Source organism: Ranitomeya imitator, chromosome 7 (genome assembly GCF_032444005.1).
Source record: "Ranitomeya imitator isolate aRanImi1 chromosome 7, aRanImi1.pri, whole genome shotgun sequence".
Classification (NCBI taxonomy): Eukaryota; Metazoa; Chordata; class Amphibia; order Anura; family Dendrobatidae; genus Ranitomeya; species Ranitomeya imitator.
Genome location: NC_091288.1, coordinates 3,621,851 through 3,647,381, shown reverse-complemented (window position 1 = coordinate 3,647,381; position 25,531 = coordinate 3,621,851). Strand labels below are relative to the sequence as shown.

The 25,531-nt window shown below is 54.2% G+C and overlaps 1 protein-coding gene across 1 annotated transcript in view; it reads right to left on the bottom strand.

The window, feature by feature from the left end:
* Nucleotides 1–25,531, bottom strand: part of CFAP221 (cilia and flagella associated protein 221) — a 204,972-nt gene that overhangs the window by 163,666 nt on the left and 15,775 nt on the right. Inside the window, exon 5 of the mRNA XM_069732565.1 lies at nt 6,251–6,346. Within this exon, the coding sequence (XP_069588666.1) occupies nt 6,251–6,346 (96 nt within the window). The remainder of the gene's footprint in view (nt 1–6,250; nt 6,347–25,531) is intronic.

Genomic DNA, 25,531 nt, shown 5'->3' with positions numbered 1-25,531 from the left:
CTGGGCAGCGGACGCCTATCGCACGGTACCTGGTGAGGACTGTATGGACTATGAGCGGATCAAAGACGTGATCTTGGCCCGGTATGCGCTGACACCAGAGGCATACCGCCAAAAGTTCCGCGGACTTATAAAACGAGTAACCGATACCCACGCTGAATGGGCCTGTAAATTACGGCGGTCACTGCTACAGTGGGTACAAGGGAGCCAAGCAACCACTAAGGACGACGTCCTCCAGCTCTTCTTGTTAGAACGATTCTTTAATGGACTAAACCCCGAGACACAGGAATGGCTTCGGGACAGGCGGCCAATGACTCAAGGAAGCCGCTCGTCTGGCCGATGAACATCATGACGCCAGGAGGCCTCAATTGTCCGGATCAAAGATGGCCACTAGGGGTCCGCCCATGGACCTGGAGGGCCCCAAAACACCGAAGATTGTAGGGGGACCAGATAGAAACCCGCCCTATCACAGTTCCCCTGGGGCGCGATGCCACACCTGCCGTCAGCTGGGCCACCTGCAAAGACAATGTCCCAACCGGACTCAGCATACCCAGTGGCCAAAGGCGGGAACAGCTACCTTCCGCCGGGCCGCTGTACCCTGCTACCAAGGCGAAGCTGACCCGGCATTGGTGGCTACGACTAACCAAGGGGTGGAAGAGATGGAGGAAGTGCTGCATGAAGTAGAACCCGTACAGGCAGCCCAGGCAAATAATCGACAACAGCATCGACAGGTCGTGTGGGTTAATGGGAAACACATGCAGGGACTAAGAGATTCCGGAGCAACTTTGACCCTTGTGAAGCCTAATCTCGTCCGGGACCAAGAGAAGACGGACCGGACAGTGGCAGTCCGTGTAGCAGGGGGAGCCATACATCGACTACCCACTGCCTGGGGAGTTGGGGATGGCCTTGTTGAGGTCGGCTTGATGGAGGATTTGCCTACGAACGTCTTGCTGGGAAATGACTTGGGGCCCATGTTGTCTGCCTTCTAGGTTGCCCCTCTGGCTGAGACATATCCTGTGACCATCCGGAGACAAGCTCGAGCTGCGGAGGCGGAATCACACTCAGAGGAGGCCCAGGTAAGACATCCCAGCCCTACACGTATTCCCATAGCAAGACACATTTCTTGGGCCACCCCAGATGAATTTAAGAGGGAGTTACTTGAGGATCCTTCATTGGAGGGATATCGTGGGAAGGCACAGGAGGGGAGAGGGGTACTGGAAGGGGAACAGTTTATATGGAAGCAGGGACTCCTCTACCGGATCACAGAGCAGCACCACACAGGGACGAGCCCCACTATAAAACGACAGCTGGTAGTTCCCAAGAAGTATAGGCAGGAGTTACTGTGAATCTCTCATGACATACCCTTGGCTGGGCACTTCGGCGTCAGTCGCACCAGGCATCGTCTGACACAAAACTTCTTTTGGCCGGGGGTAACCTATGATGTTCGTCAATACTGCCAGACCTGTGACAGTTGCCAGCGCATTGGCAAGAGGGGAGATCGATGCAAGGCCAAATTACGCCCCCTCCCCATTGTGGAGGAATCATTTAGCCGAGTAGCGGTCGATCTGATAGGGCCGTTAGCCATACCCAGTCCGTCAGGGAAAAGGTATATATTGACAGTGGTAGATTATGCCACATGGTATCCAGAGGCGGTTGCGTTACCTAACATACTGGCAGAGATGGTGGCAGCTGCCCTGCTCCAGGTTTTCTCACAGGTTGGATTTCCCCGGGAGATTATCTCAGACCAGGGTACCCAGTTTACAGCAGAGGTGACCAACCAACTGTGGAAGCTGTGCGGCGTAAAGTCCATTAGTAGCGCCCCGTACCACCCGCAAACCAAAGGGTTGTGTGAACGCTTTAACGGGACGTTAAAACAACTCATTGGGACTTTTACCAGGACCTACAGGGACTGGGAGAAATTCTTGCCTCACCTCCTGATTGCCTATCGAGAGGTGCCCCAAGAATCCACGGGGTTCTCCCCATTCGAACTGGTATACGGGAGACGGGTAAGGGGACCCCTAGACTTAGTGCTAGAACACTGGGAAGGGGAGGGCATCATAGAAGGGGTACCTATTGTACCCTATGTGCTGGAATTCCGGGACCGCCTACAGGAGCTGACCCAGGCTGTACGTGGGAACATGCAGGTGGCCCAGCGGCGCCAGCGCGTATGGTACGATCGATGGACCAGAGAGCGCACCTTGGAAATAGGGCAGAAGGTCCTGGTGTTAGAGCCCACTAGGCAGAACAAGTTCCAAGCTGCATGGCAGGGGCCCTACCAGGTAGTGGGGAAAATAGCCGACACCACCTATAATGTCGCCGATTGTGACGACCCCAGGGTTATCCGCATGTTCCACGTGAATATGCTGAAGCCCTACCGGGAGCGCCCTGAAGAGGTAGTGGCCATCTGTGCACCTGAAGCAGAGGATTTAGCCGGACTTCCCTTGCCGGATGTCTTAGGAGAAAGGACTCAGTCTAAAACATGGGACCAGGTACACTTGGGTGAAGACTTAGGCCCCCGGGAGAGACAGCAGTCGGAGGAGTTGTTGAGGCAGCGACAGAGGATGTTTTCGGGGAAACCCGGGTACACTCACCTGGCACAACACAAGGTTGAGACCCAGGATCAGACCCCCCTGCGACAACACCTGAGTCTGTACGAGAAGGGATGCGACAAGAGATGTTGCGTTTAGGGGTCATTGAAGAGTCAGATAGTCCCTGGGCATCCACCGTAGTGTTAGTGCCCAAGAAGGATGGGACTATACGGTTTTGTGTAGACTATCGTAAGCTCAATGAGAAAACAGTGACGGATGCGTATCCCATGCCGCGTGTGGATGACTTGTTAGACCGGCTGGCAGGGGCAAAGTATTTGACCACCATCAATCTATGCAAAAGCTACTGGCAGATTCCCCTTAGTCCTGATGCTATTCCCAAGTTGGCATTTGTCACCCCGTTTGGCTTATTCCAGTTTCGAGTTATGCCATTTGAGATGAAGACTTCCCGGGCGACCTTCCAGAGGCTGGCTGACCGGCTTCTGGATGGTCTCCAGGACTATGCTTGTGCCTACCTGGACGACATCGCCATCTACAGCGCGACATGGGAAGAGTATCTAAATCACCTAGAGACAGTATTGGACAGGATCCACAAGGCCGGAAGCACCCTGAACCCAAGCAAGTGTCACGTGGGCAAAGCAGAGGTTCAGTATTTAGGGCATTGGTTGGGAAGTGGGAAACAGAGACCAGAACCAGCCAAGATTGAGGCCATAGCCAAATGGCCCACCCCACGCACTAAAACCCAGGTCATGGCGTTTCTAGGGACAGCGGGGTATTACAGGAAATTCGTTCCCAATTACAGCAGCGTGGCCAAGCCCCTCACTGATCTGACCCGTAAGAACCAACCCCGCCAGGTAACCTGGACCCCAGAGTGTGAGGAAGCCTTCCGCCAGCTAAAGGACGCCCTCACCAATACCCCTGTATTGGCCGCACCCGATCCAACTGAACGTTTCCTTGTTCACACAGACGCTTCTATGTTTGGATTGGGGGCAGTACTAAGCCAAGTCGGGCCGGACGGCCAAGAACACCCGGTAGCTTACCTGAGTCGGAAACTACTGCCCCGTGAAGTGAGCTATGTGGCCATCGAGAAGGAGTGCCTGGCAATAGTATGGGCACTCAAAACGTTACAACCATATTTGTATGGACGACAGTTTTCCCTCCTAACGGACATAATCCCCTAGTCTGGCTTAATCGGGTCTCCGGAGACAACACCAGATTACTGCGGTGGAGTTTAGCCCTACAACCTCTGGACTTCACCATCCACTACAGACCCGGCAAACAAAACGGTAACGCCGATGGACTAAGTCGACAAATGGAACTTGTACCAACCCCATAAACTTTAGTCATTCCCAAACTGATCCGTTAAGGATCAGACTGTGTATGCCGATCGCGTCGCTGAAAAGGGGAGCCGTGTTACAGAACCCCCAGCACCAAGAATATGTTATGCAGTATATATTATGCATAATAGGTTCCATGTGAAATGCATCAGTCCACAGGCTGCGCCCCTGGGAGGAGGACACGATATCCCCCTTCTGTCCTCCCCCCACCTTTGTAATTCTCACAGTAAATATCAGCAGGCTCCGGCCCCCTGCGGCTATTGTAATGTATGTCTGGCCTGTTTTTTCTATTGGCCTGCCCTGTGTATCTGTGTTATATATTATGTGTGCTGTGAATAAAGTGTGTTCTTTTAGACTGGAAATACGTGGAGTAGCAGTCAGCTTTTATATGCTCTCACGGAATCAAGGAATTACAGCCAGCGTCCTTCATTCAGAATCCAGCAAAAGCAGAGTGGACCTCCTGAAACACGGAGGGTGCTGAAAGAGGTACTACAGCACAGTAGACCCTGTTACAGTGTCTATCAGTGTAGGGTCCAGAGGCTGCAGGGGCTACCAGGAGACAGGCCAGTACACCAGGAGACGTGGAGGGGGCCGTAGGAGGGCAACAACCCAGCAGCAGGACCGCTACCTTAGCCTTTGTGCAAGGAGGAGCAGGAGGAGCACTGCCAGAGCCCTGCAAAATGACCTCCAGCAGGCCACACATGTGCATGTGTCTGCACAAACGGTTAGAAACCAACTCCATGAGGAAGGTCTGAGTGACCGACATACACAGATGGGGGTTGTGCTCACAGCCCAACACCGTGTGCAGGACGTTTGGCATTTGCCACAGAACATCAGGATTGGCAAATTCACCACTGGTGCCCTGTGGTCTTCACAGATGAAAGCAGGTTCACACTGAACACATGTGACAGGCGTGACAGAGTCTGGAGACGCCGTGGAGAGCGATCTGCTGCCTGCAACATCCTTCAGCATGACCGGTTTGGCAGTGGGTCAGTAATGGTGTGGGGTGGCATTTCTTTGGAGGGCCATACAGCCCTGCATGTGCTCACCAGAGGTAGCCTGACTGCCATTAGGTATTGAGATGAGACCCTCAGACCCCTTATGAGACCATATGCTGGTGCGGTTGGCCCTGGGTTCCTCCTAATGCAGGACAATGCCAGACCTCATGTAGCTGAAATGTGTCAGCAGTTCCTGCAAGATGAAGGCATTGAAGCCACCCGTTCCCCAGACCTGAATCCGATTGAACACATCTGGGACATCATGTCTCGCTCCATCCACCAACGTCACGTTGCACCACACACTGTCCAGGAGTTGGCGGATGCTTCAGTCCAGGTCTGGGAGGAGATCCCTCAGGAGACCATCCGTCACCTCATCAGGAGCATGCCCAGGTGTTGTAGGGAAGTCATACAGGCACGTGGAGGCCACACACACTACTGAGCATCATTTCCTTGTCTTGAGGCATTTCCACTGAAGTTGGATCAGCCTGTAACTTCATTTTCCACTTTGATTTTGAGCATCATTCCAACTCCAGACCTCCGTGGGATATTAGTTGTGATTTACGTTGATAATAGTTAGGTTTTATTGTTCTCAGTGCATTCCACTATGTAATGAATAGAGATTTACAACGGGAATATTTCATTCAGTGACATCTAGGATGTGGGATTTTAGTGTTCCCTTTGTTTTTTTGAGCAGTGTATATATGCTCTATATACACACTAAATACACACTATATAAAAACTATTTACATTCTCTATATACAGACTATATACGCACTATATACACTCTATATATACACACCATATACATTCTATATATGCACTATATATACACACTATATACACTCTACATACACACTATATATGCTCTATGTACACACTCTATATACGCTCTATATATACTCTCTATGCTCACACTATATATGCGCTCTATGTACTCACTCTATATACGCACTATATACACACTATATCTACACTCTATGTACACACTATACATATGCACTATGTACAAACTATGTACAGACTATATATACACTATACACACTATATATACGCTCTATATACACACACTATATACTCTCTCTCTATATATATATATATACACACACACGCTCTATGTACACTATATATATGCACTATATATACACTATATACGCTCCATATACACACTATATATACGTTCTATATACACACTATACACACACTATAACGCTCTATATACACACACTATATACACTATATAAACACTATATATACGCCCTATATACATACACTATACCCACTATATACACGCTCTATGTACGCACTATATACACACTATATATACGCCCTGTGTACACAGTATACGCACACTATACACGTATCATCTTCTTACCTTGCCGTGGATGCGGATACAATCATAGTAATATCTCCATTCATCAGCAACAAACTGAACATCGACTGTAAGAGTCAAACCGGGTGCAAAGCGATCCTATGCGGAGAGGAGAGAGTCACCGGGTGTACGGGGCGCACACTATAGGGGCCACACTGACACAGGAGAGGCGCTCACTATAGGGGCCACACTGACACATAGAGGAGGGGCAGACACTATAGGGGCCACACTGACACATACAGGAGGGGCAGACACTATAGGCGCCACACTGACACATACAGGAGGGGCAGACACTATAGGCGCCACACTGACACATACAGGAGAGGCGCTCACTATAGGGGCCACACTGACACATACAGGAGAGGCGCTCACTATAGGGGCCACACTGACACATACAGGAGAGGCGCTCACTATAGGGGCCACACTGACACATACAGGAGAGGCGCTCACTATAGGGGCCACACTTACACATGCAGGAGAGGCGCCCACTATAGGGGCCACACTGACACATACAGGAGAGGCGCTCACTATAGGGGCCACACTGACACATACAGGAGGGGCGCTCACTATAGGGGCCACACTGACACATGCAGGAGGGGCGCTCACTATAAGGGCCGCAGACACATACAGAAGAGGCACTCACTATAAGGGCCACACTGACACATACAGGAGAGGCGCTCACTATAGGGGCCACACTGACACAAACAGGAGGGGCGCTCACTATAGGGGCCACACTGACACATGCAGGAGAGGCACTCACTATAGGGGCCACACTGACACATACAGGAGAGGCGCTCACTATAGGGGCCACACTGACACATACAGGAGAGGCGCTCACTATAGGGGCCACACTGACACATACAGGAGGGGCGCTCACTATAGGGGCCACACTGACACATACAGGAGGGGCGCTCACTATAGGGTCCACACTGACACATACAGGAGAGGCGCTCACTATAGGGGCCACACTGACACATACAGGAGGGGCGCTCACTATAGGGGCCACACTGACACATACAGGAGGGGCGCTCACTATTGGGGCCACACTGACACATACAGGAGGGGCGCTCACTATAGGGGCCACACTGACACATACAGGAGAGGCGCTCACTATAGGGGCCACACTGACACATACAACAGGGGCGCTCACTATAAGGGCCACACTGACACATACAGGAGAGGCGCTCACTATAGGGGCTACACTGACACATACAGGAGAGGCGCTTACTATAGGGGCCACACTGACACATACAGAAGAGGCGCTCACTATAGGGGCCACACTGACATATACAGGAGAGGCGCTCACTATAAGGGCCATAATGACCCATACAGGAGAGGCGCTCACTATAGGGGCCACACTGACACATACAGGAGAGGCAGACACTATAGGGGCCACACTGACACATACAGGAGGGGCGCTCACTATAGGGGCCACACTGACACATACAGGAGGGGCGCTCACTATAGGGGCCACACTGACACATACAGAAGAGGCGCTCACTATAGGGGCCACACTGACATATACAGAAGAGGCGCTCACTATAGGGGCCACACTGACACATACAGGAAAGGCGCTCACTATAGGGGCCACACTGACACATACAGGAGGGGCAGACACTATAGGGGCCACACTGACACATACAGGAGAGGCGCTCACTATAAGGGCCACAATGACATATACAGGAGAGGCACTTACTATAAGGGCCACAATGACATATACAGAAGAGGCGCTCACTATAGGGGCCACACTGACACATACAGGAGGGGCAGACACTATAGGGGCCACACTGACACATACAGGAGAGGCGCTCACTATAGGGGCCACACTGACACATACAGCAGGGGCGCTCACTATAGGGGCCACACTGACACATACAGGAGAGGCACTCACTATAGGGGCCACACTGACACATACAGGAGGGGCAGACACTATAGGGGCCACACTGACACATACAGGAGGGGCAGACACTATAGGGGCCACACAGACACATACAGGAGAGGCAGACACTATAGGGGCCACACTGACACATACAGGAGAGGCGCTCACTATAAGGGACACACTGATACATACAGGAGGGGCGCTCACTATAGGGGCCACACTGACACATACAGGAAAGGCGCTCACTATAGGGGCCACACTGACACATACAGGAGGGGCACTCACTATAAGGGCCACAATGACATATACAGGAGAGGCGCTCACTATAGGGGCCACACTGACACATGCAGGAGAGGCACTCACTATAGGGGCCACAATGACACATACAGGAGAGGCGCTCACTATAGGGGCCACACTGACATATACAGGAGAGACGCTCACTATAGGGGCCACACTGACACATACAGGAGAGGCGCTCACTATAGGGGCCACACTGACACATACAGGAGAGGCGCTCACCATAGGGTCCACACTGACACATACAGGAGAGGCACTCACTATAAGGGCCACACTGACACATACAGGAGAGGCGCTCACTATAGGGGCCACACTGAAACATGCAGGAGAGGCGCTCACTATAAGGGCCACACTGACACATACAGGAGAGGCGCTCACTATAGGGGCCACACTGACACATACAGGAGGGGCAGACACTATAGGGGCCACACTGACACATACAGGAGAGGCGCTCACTATAGGGGCCACACTGACACATACAGGAGGGGCAGACACTATAGGGGCCACACTGACACATACAGGAGAGGCGCTTACTATAGGGGCCACACTGACACATACAGGAGGGGTGCACACTATAGGGGCCACACTGACACATACAGGAGGGGTGCACACTATAGGGGCCACACTGACACATACAGGAGAGGCGCTCACTATAGGGGCCACACTGACACATACAGGAGGGGCAGACACTATAGGGGCCACACTGACACATACAGGAGAGGCACTTACTATAGGGGCCACACTGACACATACAGGAGGGGCGCTTACTATAGGGGCCACACTGATACATATAGGAGGGGCGCTCACTATAGGGGCCACACTGACACATACAGGAGGGGTGCACACTATAGGGGCCACACTGACACATACAGGAGAGGCGCTCACTATAGGGGCCACACTGACACATACAGGAGGGGCAGACACTATAGGGGCCACACTGACACATACAGGAGAGGCACTTACTATAGGGGCCACACTGACACATACAGGAGGGGCGCTTACTATAGGGGCCACACTGATACATATAGGAGGGGCGCTCACTATAGGGGCCACACTGACACATACAGGAGAGGCACTTACTATAGGGGCCACACTGACACATACAGGAGAGGCACTTACTATAGGGGCCACACTGACACATACAGGAGGGGCGCTTACTATAGGGGCCACACTGATACATATAGGAGGGGCAGACACTATAGGGGCCACACTGACACATACAGGAGAGGCGCTTACTATAGGGGCCACACTGACACATACAGGAGAGGCGCTTACTATAGGGGCCACACTGAAGCATACAGGAGGGGCAGACACTATAGGGGCCACACTGACACATACAGGAGAGGCACTCACTATAGGGGCCACACTGACACATACAGGAGGGGCAGACACTATAGGGGCCACACTGACACATACAGGAGAGGCGCTCACTATAGGGGCCACACTGACACATACAGGAGGGGCAGACACTATAGGGGCCACACTGACACATACAGGAGAGGCACTCACTATAGGGGCCACACTGACACATACAGGAGAGGCGCTCACTATAGGGGCCACACTGACACATACAGGAGGGGCGCTCACTATAAGGGCCACACTGACACATACAGGAGAGGCACTTACGATAGGGGCCACACTGACACATACAGGAGGGGCAGACACTATAGGGGCCACACTGACACATACAGGAGAGGCGCTCACTATAGGGGCCACACTGACACATACAGGAGGGGCAGACACTATAGGGGCCACACTGACACATATAGGAGGGGCGCTCACTATAGGGGCCACACTGACACATACAGGAGGGGCGCTCACTATAAGGGCCATAATGACACATACAGGAGAGGCGCTCACTATAGGGGCCACACTGACACATACAGGAGGGGTGCACACTATAGGGGCCACACTGACACATGCAGGAGAGGCACTCACTATAGGGGCCACACTGACACATACAGGAGAGGCGCTCACTATAGGGGCCACACTGACACATACAGGAGAGGCGCTCACTATAAGGGCCACACTGACACATGCAGGAGAGGCGCTCACTATAGGGGCCACACTGACACATACAGGAGAGGCGCTCACTATAGGGGCCACACTGACACATGCAGGAGAGGCGCTCACTATAGGGGCAACACTGACACATGCAGGAGAGGCTCTCACTATAGGGGCCACACTGACACATACAGGAGAGGCGCTCACTATAGGGGCCACACTGACATATACAGGAGAGGCGCTCACTATAGGGGCCACACTGACATATACAGGAGAGGCGCTCACTATAGGGGCCACACTGACACATACAGGAGGGGAGCTCACTATAGGGGCCACGCTGACACATACAGGAGGGGAGCTCACAATAGGGGCCACAATGACACATACAGGAGAGGCGCTCACTATAGGGGCCACACTGACACATACAGGAGAGGCGCTCACTATAGGGGCCACACTGACACATACAGGAGGGGAGCTCACTATAGGGGCCACGCTGACACATACAGGAGGGGAGCTCACAATAGGGGCCACAATGACACATACAGGAGAGGCGCTCACTATAGGGGCCACACTGACACATACAGGAGGGGCAGACACTATAGGGGCCACACTGACACATACAGGAGAGGCGCTCACTATAGGGGCCACACTGACACATACAGGAGGGACAGACACTATAGGGGCCACACTGACACATACAGGAGGGGCGCTCACTATAAGGGCCACAATGACACATACAGGAGAGGCGCTCACTATAGGGGCCACACTGACACATACAGGAGGGGCAGACACTATAGGGGCCACACTGACACATACAGGAGAGGCACTCACTATAGGGGCCACACTGACACATGCAGGAGGGGTGCACACTATAGGGGCCACACTGACACATACAGGGGGCGGACACTATAGGGGCCACACTGACACATACAGGAGGGGCGCTCACTATAGGGGCCACACTGACACATACAGGAGAGGCGCTCATTATAGGGGCCACACTGACACATACAGGAGGGGCGCTCACTATAGGGGCCACACTGACACATACAGGAGAGGCGCTCACTATAGGGGCCACACTGACACATACAGGAGAGGCGCTCACTATAGGGGCCACACTGACACATACAGGAGAGGCGCTCACTATAGGGGCCACACTGACACATACAGGAGGGGAGCTCACTATAACATAGTAACATAGTAACATAGTTAGTAAGGCCGAAAAAAGACATTTGTCCATCCAGTTCAGCCTATATTCCATCATAATAAATACCCAGATCTACGTCCTTCTACAGAACCTAATAATTGTATGATACAATATTGTTCTGCTCCAGGAAGACATCCAGGCCTCTCTTGAACCCCTCGACTGAGTTTGCCATCACCACCTCCTCAGGCAAGCAATTCCAGATTCTCACTGCCCTAACAGTAAAGAATCCTCTTCTATGTTGGTGGAAAAACCTTCTCTCCTCCAGACGCAAAGAATGCCCCCTTGTGCCCGTCACCTTCCTTGGTATAAACAGATCCTCAGCGAGATATTTGTATTGTCCCCTTATATACTTATACATGGTTATTAGATCGCCCCTCAGTCGTCTTTTTTCTAGACTAAATAATCCTAATTTCGCTAATCTATCTGGGTATTGTAGTTCTCCCATCCCCTTTATTAATTTTGTTGCCCTCCTTTGTACTCTCTCTAGTTCCATTATATCCTTCCTGAGCACCGGTGCCCAAAACTGGACACAGTACTCCATGTGCGGTCTAACTAGGGATTTGTACAGAGGCAGTATAATGCTCTCATCATGTGTATCCAGACCTCTTTTAATGCACCCCATGATCCTGTTTGCCTTGGCAGCTGCTGCCTGGCACTGGCTGCTCCAGGTAAGTTTATCATTAACTAGGATCCCCAAGTCCTTCTCCCTGTCAGATTTACCCAGTGGTTTCCCGTTCAGTGTGTAACTATAGGGGCCACGCTGACACATACAGGAGGGGAGCTCACAATAGGGGCCACAATGACACATACAGGAGAGGCGCTCACTATAGGGGCCACACTGACACATACAGGAGAGGCGCTCACTATAGGGGCCACACTGACACATACAGGAGGGGCAGACACTATAGGGGCCACACTGACACATACAGGAGAGGCGCTCACTATAGGGGCCACACTGACACATACAGGAGGGACAGACACTATAGGGGCCACACTGACACATACAGGAGGGGCGCTCACTATAAGGGCCACAATGACACATACAGGAGAGGCGCTCACTATAGGGGCCACACTGACACATACAGGAGGGGCAGACACTATAGGGGCCACACTGACACATACAGGAGAGGCACTCACTATAGGGGCCACACTGACACATGCAGGAGGGGTGCACACTATAGGGGCCACACTGACACATACAGGGGGCGGACACTATAGGGGCCACACTGACACATACAGGAGGGGCGCTCACTATAGGGGCCACACTGACACATACAGGAGAGGCGCTCATTATAGGGGCCACACTGACACATACAGGAGGGGCGCTCACTATAGGGGCCACACTGACACAAACAGGAGGGGAGCTCACTATAGGGGCCACACTGACACATACAGGAGAGGCGCTCACTATAGGGGCCACACTGACACATACAGGAGGGGCGCTCACTATAGGGGCCACACTGACACATACAGGAGAGGCGCTCACTATAGGGGCCACACTGACACATACAGGAGAGGCGCTCACTATAGGGGCCACACTGACACATACAGGAGAGGCGCTCACTATAGGGGCCACACTGACACATACAGGAGGGGCAGACACTATAGGGGCCACACTGACACATACAGGAGAGGCGCTCACTATAGGGGCCACACTGACACATACAGGAGGGTCAGACACTATAGGGGCCACACTGACACATACAGGAGGGGCGCTCACTATAAGGGCCACACTGACACATACAGGAGAGGCGCTCACTATAGGGACCACACTGACACATACAGGAGAGGCGCTCACTATAGGGGCCACACTGACACATACAGGAGGGGAGCTCACTATAGGGGCCACACTGACACATACAGGAGGGGAGCTCACAATAGGGGCCACAATGACACATACAGGAGAGGCGCTCACTATAGGGGCCACACTGACACATACAGGAGAGGCGCTCACTATAGGGGCCACACTGACACATACAGGAGGGGCAGACACTATAGGGGCCACACTGACACATACAGGAGAGGCGCTCACTATAGGGGCCACACTGACACATACAGGAGGGGCAGACACTATAGGGGCCACACTGACACATACAGGAGGGGCGCTCACTATAAGGGCCACAATGACACATACAGGAGAGGCGCTCACTATAGGGGCCACACTGACACATACAGGAGGGGCAGACACTATAGGGGCCACACTGACACATACAGGAGAGGCACTCACTATAGGGGCCACACTGACACATGCAGGAGGGGTGCACACTATAGGGGCCACACTGACACATACAGGGGGCGGACACTATAGGGGCCACACTGACACATACAGGAGGGGCGCTCACTATTGGGGCCACACTGACACATACAGGAGAGGCGCTCATTATAGGGGCCACACTGACACATACAGGAGGGGCGCTCACTATAGGGGCCACACTGACACAAACAGGAGGGGAGCTCACTATAGGGGCCACACTGACACATACAGGAGAGGCGCTCACTATAGGGGCCACACTGACACATACAGGAGGGGCGCTCACTATAGGGGCCACACTGACACATACAGGAGAGGCGCTCACTATAGGGGCCACACTGACACATACAGGAGAGGCGCTCACTATAGGGGCCACACTGACACATACAGGAGAGGCGCTCACTATAGGGGCCACACTTACACATGCAGGAGAGGCGCTCACTATAGGGACCACACTGACACATACAGGAGAGGCGCTCACTATAGGGGCCACACTGACACATACAGGAGAGGCGCTCACTATAGGGGCCACACTGACACATACAGGAGAGGCGCTCACTATAGGGGCCACACTGACACATACAGGAGGGGAGCTCACTATAGGGGCCACAATGACACATACAGGAGGGGCGCTCAATATAGGGGCCACACTGACACATACAGGAGGGGCGCTCACTATAGGGGCCACACTGACACATACAGGAGAGGCGCTCACTATAGGGGCCACACTGACACATACAGGAGGGGCGCTCACTATAGGGGCCACACAGACACATACAGGAGGGGCAAACACTATAGGGGCCACACTGACACATACAGGAGAGGCGCTCACTATAGGGGCCACACTGACACATACAGGAGGGGCGCTCACTATAAGGGCCACACAGACACATACAGGAGGGGCAAACACTATAGGGGCCACACTGACACATACAGGAGAGGCACTCACTATAGGGGCCACACTGACATATACAGGAGAGGCGCTCACTATAGGGGCCACACTGACACATACAGGAGGGGCAGACACTATAGGGGCCACACTGACACATACAGGAGGGGCGCTCACTATAGGGGCCAAACTGACTCATACAGGAGGGGCGCTCACTATAGGGGCCACACTGACACAAACAGGAGGGGAGCTCACTATAGGGGCCACACTGACACATACGGGAGAGGCGCTCACTATAGGGGCCACACTGACACATACAGGAGGGGCGCTCACTATAGGGGCCACACTGACACATACAGGAGAGGCGCTCACTATAGGGGCCACACTGACACATACAGGAGATGCGCTCACTATAGGGGCCACACTGACACATACAGGAGAGGCGCTCACTATAGGGGCCACACTTACACATGCAGGAGAGGCGCTCACTATAGGGACCACACTGACACATACAGGAGAGGCGCTCACTATAGGGGCCACACTGACACATACAGGAGAGGCGCTCACTATAGGGGCCACACTGACACATACAGGAGAAGCGCTCACTATAGGGGCCACAATGACACATACAGGAGGGGCGCTCACTATAGGGGCCACACTGACACATACAGGAGGGGCGCTCACTATAGGGGCCACAATGACACATACAGGAGGGGCGCTCACTATAGGGGCCACACTGACACATACAGGAGGGGCGCTCACTATAGGGGCCACACTGACACATACAGGAGGGGCGCTCACTATAGGGGCCACACTGACACATACAGGAGGGGAGCTCACTATAGGGGCCACAATGACACATACAGGAGGGGCGCTCACTATAGGGGCCACACTGACACATACAGGAGGGGCGCTCACTATAGGGGCCACACTGACACATACAGGAGAGGCGCTCACTATAGGGGCCACACTGACACATACAGGAGGGGCGCTCACTATAGGGGCCACACAGACACATACAGGAGGGGCAAACACTATAGGGGCCACACTGAGACATACAGGAGAGGCGCTCACTATAGGGGCCACACTGACACATACAGGAGGGGCGCTCACTATAAGGGCCACACAGACACATACAGGAGGGGCAAACACTATAGGGGCCACACTGACACATACAGGAGAGGCACTCACTATAGGGGCCACACTGACACATACAGGAGGGGCAGACACTATAGGGGCCACACTGACACATACAGGAGGGGCGCTCACTATAGGGGCCACACTGACACATACAGGAGGGGCGCTCACTATAGGGGCCACACTGACACATACAGGAGAGGCGCTCACTATAGGGGCCACACTGACACATACAGGAGGGGCGCTCACTATAAGGGCCACACAGACACATACAGGAGGGGCAAACACTATAGGGGCCACACTGACACATACAGGAGTGGCGCTCACTATAGGGGCCACACTGACACATACAGGAGGGGCAGACACTATAGGGGCCACACTGACACATACAGGAGAGGCGCTCACTATAGGGGCCACCCTGACACATACAGGAGGGGAAGACACTATAGGGGCCACACTGACACATACAGGAGAGGCGCTCACTATAGGGGCCACACTGACACATACAAGAGGGGCGCTCACTATAAGGGCCACAATGACACATACAGGAGAGGCGCTCACTATAGGGGCCACACTGACACATACAGGAGGGGAGCTCACTATAGGGGCCACAATGACACATACAGGAGGGGCGCTCACTATAGGGGCCATACTGACACATACAGGAGGGGCGCTCACTATAGGGGCCACACTGACACATACAGGAGAGGCGCTCACTATAGGGGCCACACTGACACATACAGGAGGGGCGCTCACTATAGGGGCCACACAGACACATACAGGAGGGGCAAACACTATAGGGGCCACACTGACACATACAGGAGAGGCGCTCACTATAGGGGCCACACTGACACATACAGGAGGGGCGCTCACTATAAGGGCCACACAGACACATACAGGAGGGGCAAACACTATAGGGGCCACACTGACACATACAGGAGAGGCACTCACTATAGGGGCCACACTGACATATACAGGAGAGGCGCTCACTATAGGGGCCACACTGACACATACAGGAGGGGCAGACACTATAGGGGCCACACTGACACATACAGGAGGGGCGCTCACTATAGGGGCCACACTGACTCATACAGGAGGGGCGCTCACTATAGGGGCCACACTGACACAAACAGGAGGGGAGCTCACTATAGGGGCCACACTGACACATACAGGAGAGGCGCTCACTATAGGGGCCACACTGACACATACAGGAGAGGCGCTCACTATAGGGGCCACACTGACACATACAGGAGGGGCGCTCACTATAGGGGCCACACTGACACATACAGGAGAGGCGCTCACTATAGGGGCCACACTGACACATACAGGAGAGGCGCTCACTATAGGGGCCACACTGACACATACAGGAGAGGCGCTCACTATAGGGGCCACACTTACACATGCAGGAGAGGCGCTCACTATAGGGACCACACTGACACATACAGGAGAGGCGCTCACTATAGGGGCCACACTGACACATACAGGAGAGGCGCTCACTATAGGGGGCACACTGACACATACAGGAGAGGCGCTTACTATAGGGGCCACAATGACACATACAGGAGGGGCGCTCACTATAGGGGCCACACTGACACATACAGGAGGGGCGCTCACTATAGGGGCCACAATGACACATACAGGAGGGGCGCTCACTATAGGGGCCACACTGACACATACAGGAGGGGCGCTCACTATAGGGGCCACACTGACACATACAGGAGGGGCGCTCACTATAGGGGCCACACTGACACATACAGGAGGGGCGCTCACTATAGGGGCCAAACTGACACATACAGGAGAGGCGCTCACTATAGGGGCCACACTGACACATACAGGAGGGGCGCTCACTATAGGGGCCACACAGACACATACAGGAGGGGCAAACACTATAGGGGCCACACTGACACATACAGGAGAGGCGCTCACTATAGGGGCCACACTGACACATACAGGAGGGGCGCTCACTATAAGGGCCACACAGACACATACAGGAGAGGCGCTCACTATAGGGGCCACACTTACACATGCAGGAGAGGCGCTCACTATAGGGACCACACTGACACATACAGGAGAGGCGCTCACTATAGGGGCCACACAGACACATACAGGAGGGGAGCTCACTATAGGGGCCACAATGACACATACAGGAGGGGCGCTCACTATAGGGGCCACACTGACACATACAGGAGGGGCGCTCACTATAGGGGCCACACTGACACATACAGGAGAGGCGCTCACTATAGGGGCCACACTGACACATACAGGAGGGGCGCTCACTATAGGGGCCACACAGACACATACAGGAGGGGCAAACACTATAGGGGCCACACTGACACATACAGGAGAGGCGCTCACTATAGGGGCCACACTGACACATACAGGAGGGGCGCTCACTATAAGGGCCACACAGACACATACAGGAGGGGCAAACACTATAGGGGCCACACTGACACATACAGGAGAGGCACTCACTATAGGGGCCACACTGACATATACAGGAGAGGCGCTCACTATAGGGGCCACACTGACACATACAGGAGGGGCAGACACTATAGGGGCCACACTGACACATACAGGAGGGGCGCTCACTATAGGGGCCACACTGACTCATACAGGAGGGGCGCTCACTATAGGGGCCACACTGACACAAACAGGAGGGGAGCTCACTATAGGGGCTACACTGACACATACAGGAGAGGCGCTCACTATAGGGGCCACACTGACACATACAGGAGAGGCGCTCACTATAGGGGCCACACTGACACATACAGGAGAGGCGCTCACTATAGGGGCCACACTTACACATGCAGGAGAGGCGCTCACTATAGGGACCACACTGACACATACAGGAGAGGCGCTCACTATAGGGGCCACACTGACACATACAGGAGAGGCGCTCACTATAGGGGCCACACTGACACATACAGGAGAGGCGCTTACTATAGGGGCCACAATGACACATACAGGAGGGGCGCTCACTATAGGGGCCACACTGACACATACAGGAGGGGCGCTCACTATAGGGGCCACAATGACACATACAGGAGGGGCGCTCACTATAGGGGCCACACTGACACATACAGGAGGGGCGCTCACTATAGGGGCCACACTGACACATACAGGAGGGGCGCTCACTATAGGGGCCACACTGACACATACAGGAGGGGAGCTCACTATAGGGGCCACAATGACACATACAGGAGGGGCGCTCACTATAGGGGCCACACTGACACATACAGGAGGGGCGCTCACTATAGGGGCCACACTGACACATACAGGAAAGGCGCTCACTATAGGGGCCACACTGACACATACAGGAGGGGCGCTCACTATAGGGGCCACACAGACACATACAGGAGGGGCAAACACTATAGGGGCCACACTGACACATACAGGAGAGGCGCTCACTATAGGGGCCACACTGACACATACAGGAGGGGCGCTCACTATAAGGGCCACACAGACACATACAGGAGGGGCAAACACTATAGGGGCCACACTGACACATACAGGAGAGGCACTCACTATAGGGCCCACACTGACACATACAGGAGGGGCAGACACTATAGGGGCCACACTGACACATACAGGAGGGGCGCTCACTATAGGGGCCACACTGACACATACAGGAGGGGCGCTCACTATAGGGGCCACACTGACACATACAGGAGAGGCGCTCACTATAGGGGCCACACTGACACATACAGGAGGGGCGCTCACTATAAGGGCCACACAGACACATACAGGAGGGGCAAACACTATAGGGGCCACACTGACACATACAGGAGAGGCGCTCACTATAGGGGCCACACTGACACATACAGGAGGGGCAGACACTATAGGGGCCACACTGACACATACAGGAGAGGCGCTCACTATAGGGGCCACACTGACACATACAGGAGGGGCAGACACTATAGGGGCCACACTGACACATACAGGAGAGGCGCTCACTATAGGGGCCACACTGACACATACAGGAGGGGCGCTCACTATAAGGGCCACAATGACACATACAGGAGAGGCGCTCACTATAGGGGCCACACTGACACATACAGGAGGGGAGCTCACTATAGGGGCCACAATGACACATACAGGAGGGGCGCTCACTATAGGGGCCACACTGACACATACAGGAGGGGCGCTCACTATAGGGGCCACACTGACACATACAGGAGAGGCGCTCACTATAGGGGCCACACTGACACATACAGGAGGGGCGCTCACTATAGGGGCCACACAGACACATACAGGAGGGGCAAACACTATAGGGGCCACACTGACACATACAGGAGAGGCGCTCACTATAGGGGCCACACTGACACATACAGGAGGGGCAGACACTATAGGGGCCACACTGACACATACAGGAGAGGCGCTCACTATAGGGGCCACACTGACACATACAGGAGGGGCAGACACTATAGGGGCCACACTGACACATACAGGAGAGGCGCTCACTATAGGGGCCACACTGACACATACAGGAGGGGCGCTCACTATAAGGGCCACAATGACACATACAGGAGAGGCGCTCACTATAGGGGCCACACTGACACATACAGGAGGGGAGCTCACTATAGGGGCCACAATGACACATACAGGAGGGGCGCTCACTATAGGGGCCACACTGACACATACAGGAGGGGCGCTCACTATAGGGGCCACACTGACACATACAGGAGAGGCGCTCACTATAGGGGCCACACTGACACATACAGGAGGGGCGCTCACTATAAGGGCCACACAGACACATACAGGAGGGGCAAACACTATAGGGGCCACACTGACACATACAGGAGAGGCGCTCACTATAGGGGCCACACTGACACATACAGGAGGGGCGCTCACTATAAGGGCCACACAGACACATACAGGAGGGGCAAACACTATAGGGGCCACACTGACATATACAGGAGAGGCGCTCACTATAGGGGCCACACTGACACATACAGGAGGGGCAGACACTATAGGGGCCACACTGACACATACAGGAGGGGCGCTCACTATAGGGGCCACACTGACTCATACAGGAGGGGCGCTCACTATAGGGGCCACACTGACACAAACAGGAGGGGAGCTCACTATAGGGGCCACACTGACACATACAGGAGAGGCGCTCACTATAGGGGCCACACTGACACATACAGGAGGGGCGCTCACTATAGGGGCCACACTGACACATACAGGAGAGGCGCTCACTATAGGGGCCACACTGACACATACAGGAGAGGCGCTCACTATAGGGGCCACACTGACACATACAGGAGAGGCGCTCACTATAGGGGCCACACTTACACATGCAGGAGAGGCGCTCACTATAGGGACCACACTGACACATACAGGAGAGGCGCTCACTATAGGGGCCACACTGACACATACAGGAGAGGCGCTCACTATAGGGGCCACACTGACACATACAGGAGAGGCGCTCACTATAGGGGCCACAATGACACATACAGGAGGGGCGCTCACTATAGGGGCCACACTGACACATACAGGAGGGGCGCTCACTATAGGGGCCACACTGACACATACAGGAGGGGCGCTCACTATAGGGGCCACACTGACACATACAGGAGGGGCGCTCACTATAGGGGCCACACTGACACATACAGGAGAGGCGCTCACTATAGGGGCCACACTGACACATACAGGAGGGGCGCTCACTATAGGGGCCACACAGACACATACAGGAGGGGCAAACACTATAGGGGCCACACTGACACATACAGGAGAGGCGCTCACTATAGGGGCCACACTGACACATACAGGAGGGGCGCTCACTATAAGGGCCACACAGACACATACAGGAGGGGCAAACACTATAGAGGCCACACTGACACATACAGGAGAGGCACTCACTATAGGGGCCACACTGACATATACAGGAGAGGCGCTCACTATAGGGGCCACACTGACACATACAGGAGGGGCAGACACTATAGGGGCCACACTGACACATACAGGAGGGGCGCTCACTATAGGGGCCACACTGACACATACAGGAGGGGCGCTCACTATAGGGGCCACACTGACACATACAGGAAAGGCGCTCACTATAGGGGCCACACTGACACATACAGGAGGGGCGCTCACTATAAGGGCCACACAGACACATACAGGAGGGGCAAACACTATAGGGGCCACACTGACACATACAGGAGAGGCGCTCACTATAGGGGCCACACTGACACATACAGGAGGGGCAGACACTATAGGGGCCACACTGACACATACAGGAGAGGCGCTCACTATAGGGGCCACACTGACACAAACAGGAGGGGAGCTCACTATAGGGGCCACACTGACACATACAGGAGAGGCGCTCACTATAGGGGCCACACTGACACATACAGGAGGGGCGCTCACTATAGGGGCCACACTGACACATACAGGAGAGGCGCTCACTATAGGGGCCACACTGACACATACAGGAGAGGCGCTCACTATAGGGGCCACACTTACACATGCAGGAGAGGCGCTCACTATAGGGACCACACTGACACATACAGGAGAGGCGCTCACTATAGGGGCCACACTGACACATACAGGAGAGGCGCTCACTATAGGGGCCACACTGACACATACAGGAGAGGCGCTTACTATAGGGGCCACAATGACACATACAGGAGGGGCGCTCACTATAGGGGCCACACTGACACATACAGGAGGGGCGCTCACTATAGGGGCCACAATGACACATACAGGAGGGGCGCTCACTATAGGGGCCACACTGACACATACAGGAGGGGCGCTCACTATAGGGGCCACACTGACACATACAGGAGAGGCGCTCACTATAGGAACCACACTGACACATACAGGAGGGGCGCTCACTATAGGGGCCACACAGACACATACAGGAGGGGCAAACACTATAGGGGCCACACTGACACATACAGGAGAGGCGCTCACTATAGGGGCCACACTGACACATACAGGAGGGGCGCTCACTATAAGGGCCACACAGACACATACAGGAGGGGCAAACACTATAGGGGCCACACTGACACATACAGGAGAGGCACTCACTATAGGGGCCACACTGACATATACAGGAGAGGCGCTCACTATAGGGGCCACACTGACACATACAGGAGGGGCAGACACTATAGGGGCCACACTGACACATACAGGAGGGGCGCTCACTATAGGGGCCACACTGACACATACAGGAGGGGCGCTCACTATAGGGGCCACACTGACACATACAGGAGAGGCGCTCACTATAGGGGCCACACTGACACATACAGGAGGGGCGCTCACTATAAGGGCCACACAGACACATACAGGAGGGGCAAACACTATAGGGGCCACACTGACACATACAGGAGAGGCGCTCACTATAGGGGCCACACTGACACATACAGGAGGGGCAGACACTATAGGGGCCACACTGACACATACAGGAGAGGCGCTCACTATAGGGGCCACACTGACACATACAGGAGGGGCAGACACTATAGGGGCCACACTGACACATACAGGAGAGGCGCTCACTATAGGGGCCACACTGACACATACAGGAGGGGCGCTCACTATAAGGGCCACAATGACACATACAGGAGAGGCGCTCACTATAGGGGCCACACTGACACATACAGGAGGGGCAGACACTATAGGGGCCACACTGACACATACAGGAGAGGCACTCACTATAGGGGCCACACTGACACATACAGGAGAGGCGCTCATTATAGGGGCCACACTGACACATACAGGAGGGGCGCTCACTATAGGGGCCACACTGACACAAACAGGAGGGGAGCTCACTATAGGGGCCACACTGACACATACAGGAGAGGCGCTCACTATAGGGGCCACACTGACACATACAGGAGGGGCAGACACTATAGGGGCCACACTGACACATACAGGAGAGGCACTCACTATAGGGGCCACACTGACACATACAGGAGAGGCGCTCATTATAGGGGCCACACTGACACATACAGGAGGGGCGCTCACTATAGGGGCCACACTGACACAAACAGGAGGGGAGCTCACTATAGGGGCCACACTGACACATACAGGAGAGGCGCTCACTATAGGGGCCACACTGACACATACAGGAGGGGCGCTCACTATAGGGGCCACACTGACACATGCAGGAGGGGTGCACACTATAGGGGCCACACTGACACATACAGGGGGCGGACACTATAGGGGCCACACTGACACATACAGGAGGGGCGCTCACTATAGGGGCCACACTGACACATACAGGAGAGGCGCTCAGTATAGGGGCCACACTGACACATACAGGAGAGGCACTCACTATAGGGGCCACACTGACACATACAGGAGAGGCGCTCATTATAGGGGCCACACTGACACATACAGGAGGGGCGCTCACTATAGGGGCCACACTGACACAAACAGGAGGGGAGCTCACTATAGGGGCCACACTGACACATACAGGAGAGGCGCTCACTATAGGGGCCACACTGACACATACAGGAGGGGCGCTCACTATAGGGGCCACACTGACACATACAGGAGAGGCGCTCACTATAGGGGCCACACTGACACATACAGGAAAGGCGCTCACTATAGGGGCCACACTGACACATACGGGAGGGGCGCTCACTATAGGGGCCACACTGACAAAAACAGGAGGGGCGCTCACTATAGGGGCCAAACTGACACATACAGGAGGGGCGCTCACTATAGGGGCCACACTGACACAAACAGGAAGGGCGCTCACTATAGGGGCCACACTGACACATACAGGAGAGGCACTCACTATAGGGGCCACACTGACACATACAGGAGAGGCGCTCACTATAGGGGCCACACTGACACATACAGGAGAGGCGCTCACTATAGGGGCCACACTGACACATACAGGAGAGGCGCTCACTATAGGGGCCACACTGACACATACAGGAGAGGCGCTCACTATATGGGCCAAACTGACACATACAGGAGAGGCGCTCACTATAGGGGCCACACTGACACAAACAGGAGGGGTGCTCACTATAGGGGCCACACTGACACATACAGGAGAGGCACTCACTATAAGGGCCACAATGACATACAGGAGAGGCACTCACTATAGGGGCTACACTGATACATACAGGAGGGGCACTCAGTATAAGGGCCACACTGACACATACAGGAGAGGCACTCACTATAGGGGCCACACTGATACATACAGGAGAGGCACTCACTATAGGGGCCACACTGACACATACAGGAGGGGCGCTCACTATAGGGGCCACACTGACACATACAGGAGGGGTGCTTGTTATGACCTGTTGGTTAGGAGCACCCGGCACGACCAGATAGTTAAACTCACACAGGACAAGCTCTGGGATGTGGGAGCTCTGCTGACGGCAGGCCCTAATCCTATCACAACAACTAGAAATAGCCGTGGAGCGTTCCTGACTCTCCCTAGACACGTCTTCACAGCCTAAGAACTAGCTAGCCCTAGAGATAGAAAATAAGCCTACCTAGCCTCAGAGAAATTTCCCCAAAGGAAAGGCAGCCCCCCACAAATATTAACTGTGAGTAAAGATGAAAGTCACAAACACAGAAATGAAACAGGTTTTAGCAAAGGGAGGCCAGACTAACTAAATAGACAGAGGATAGGAAAGGTATCTTTGCGGTCAGCACAA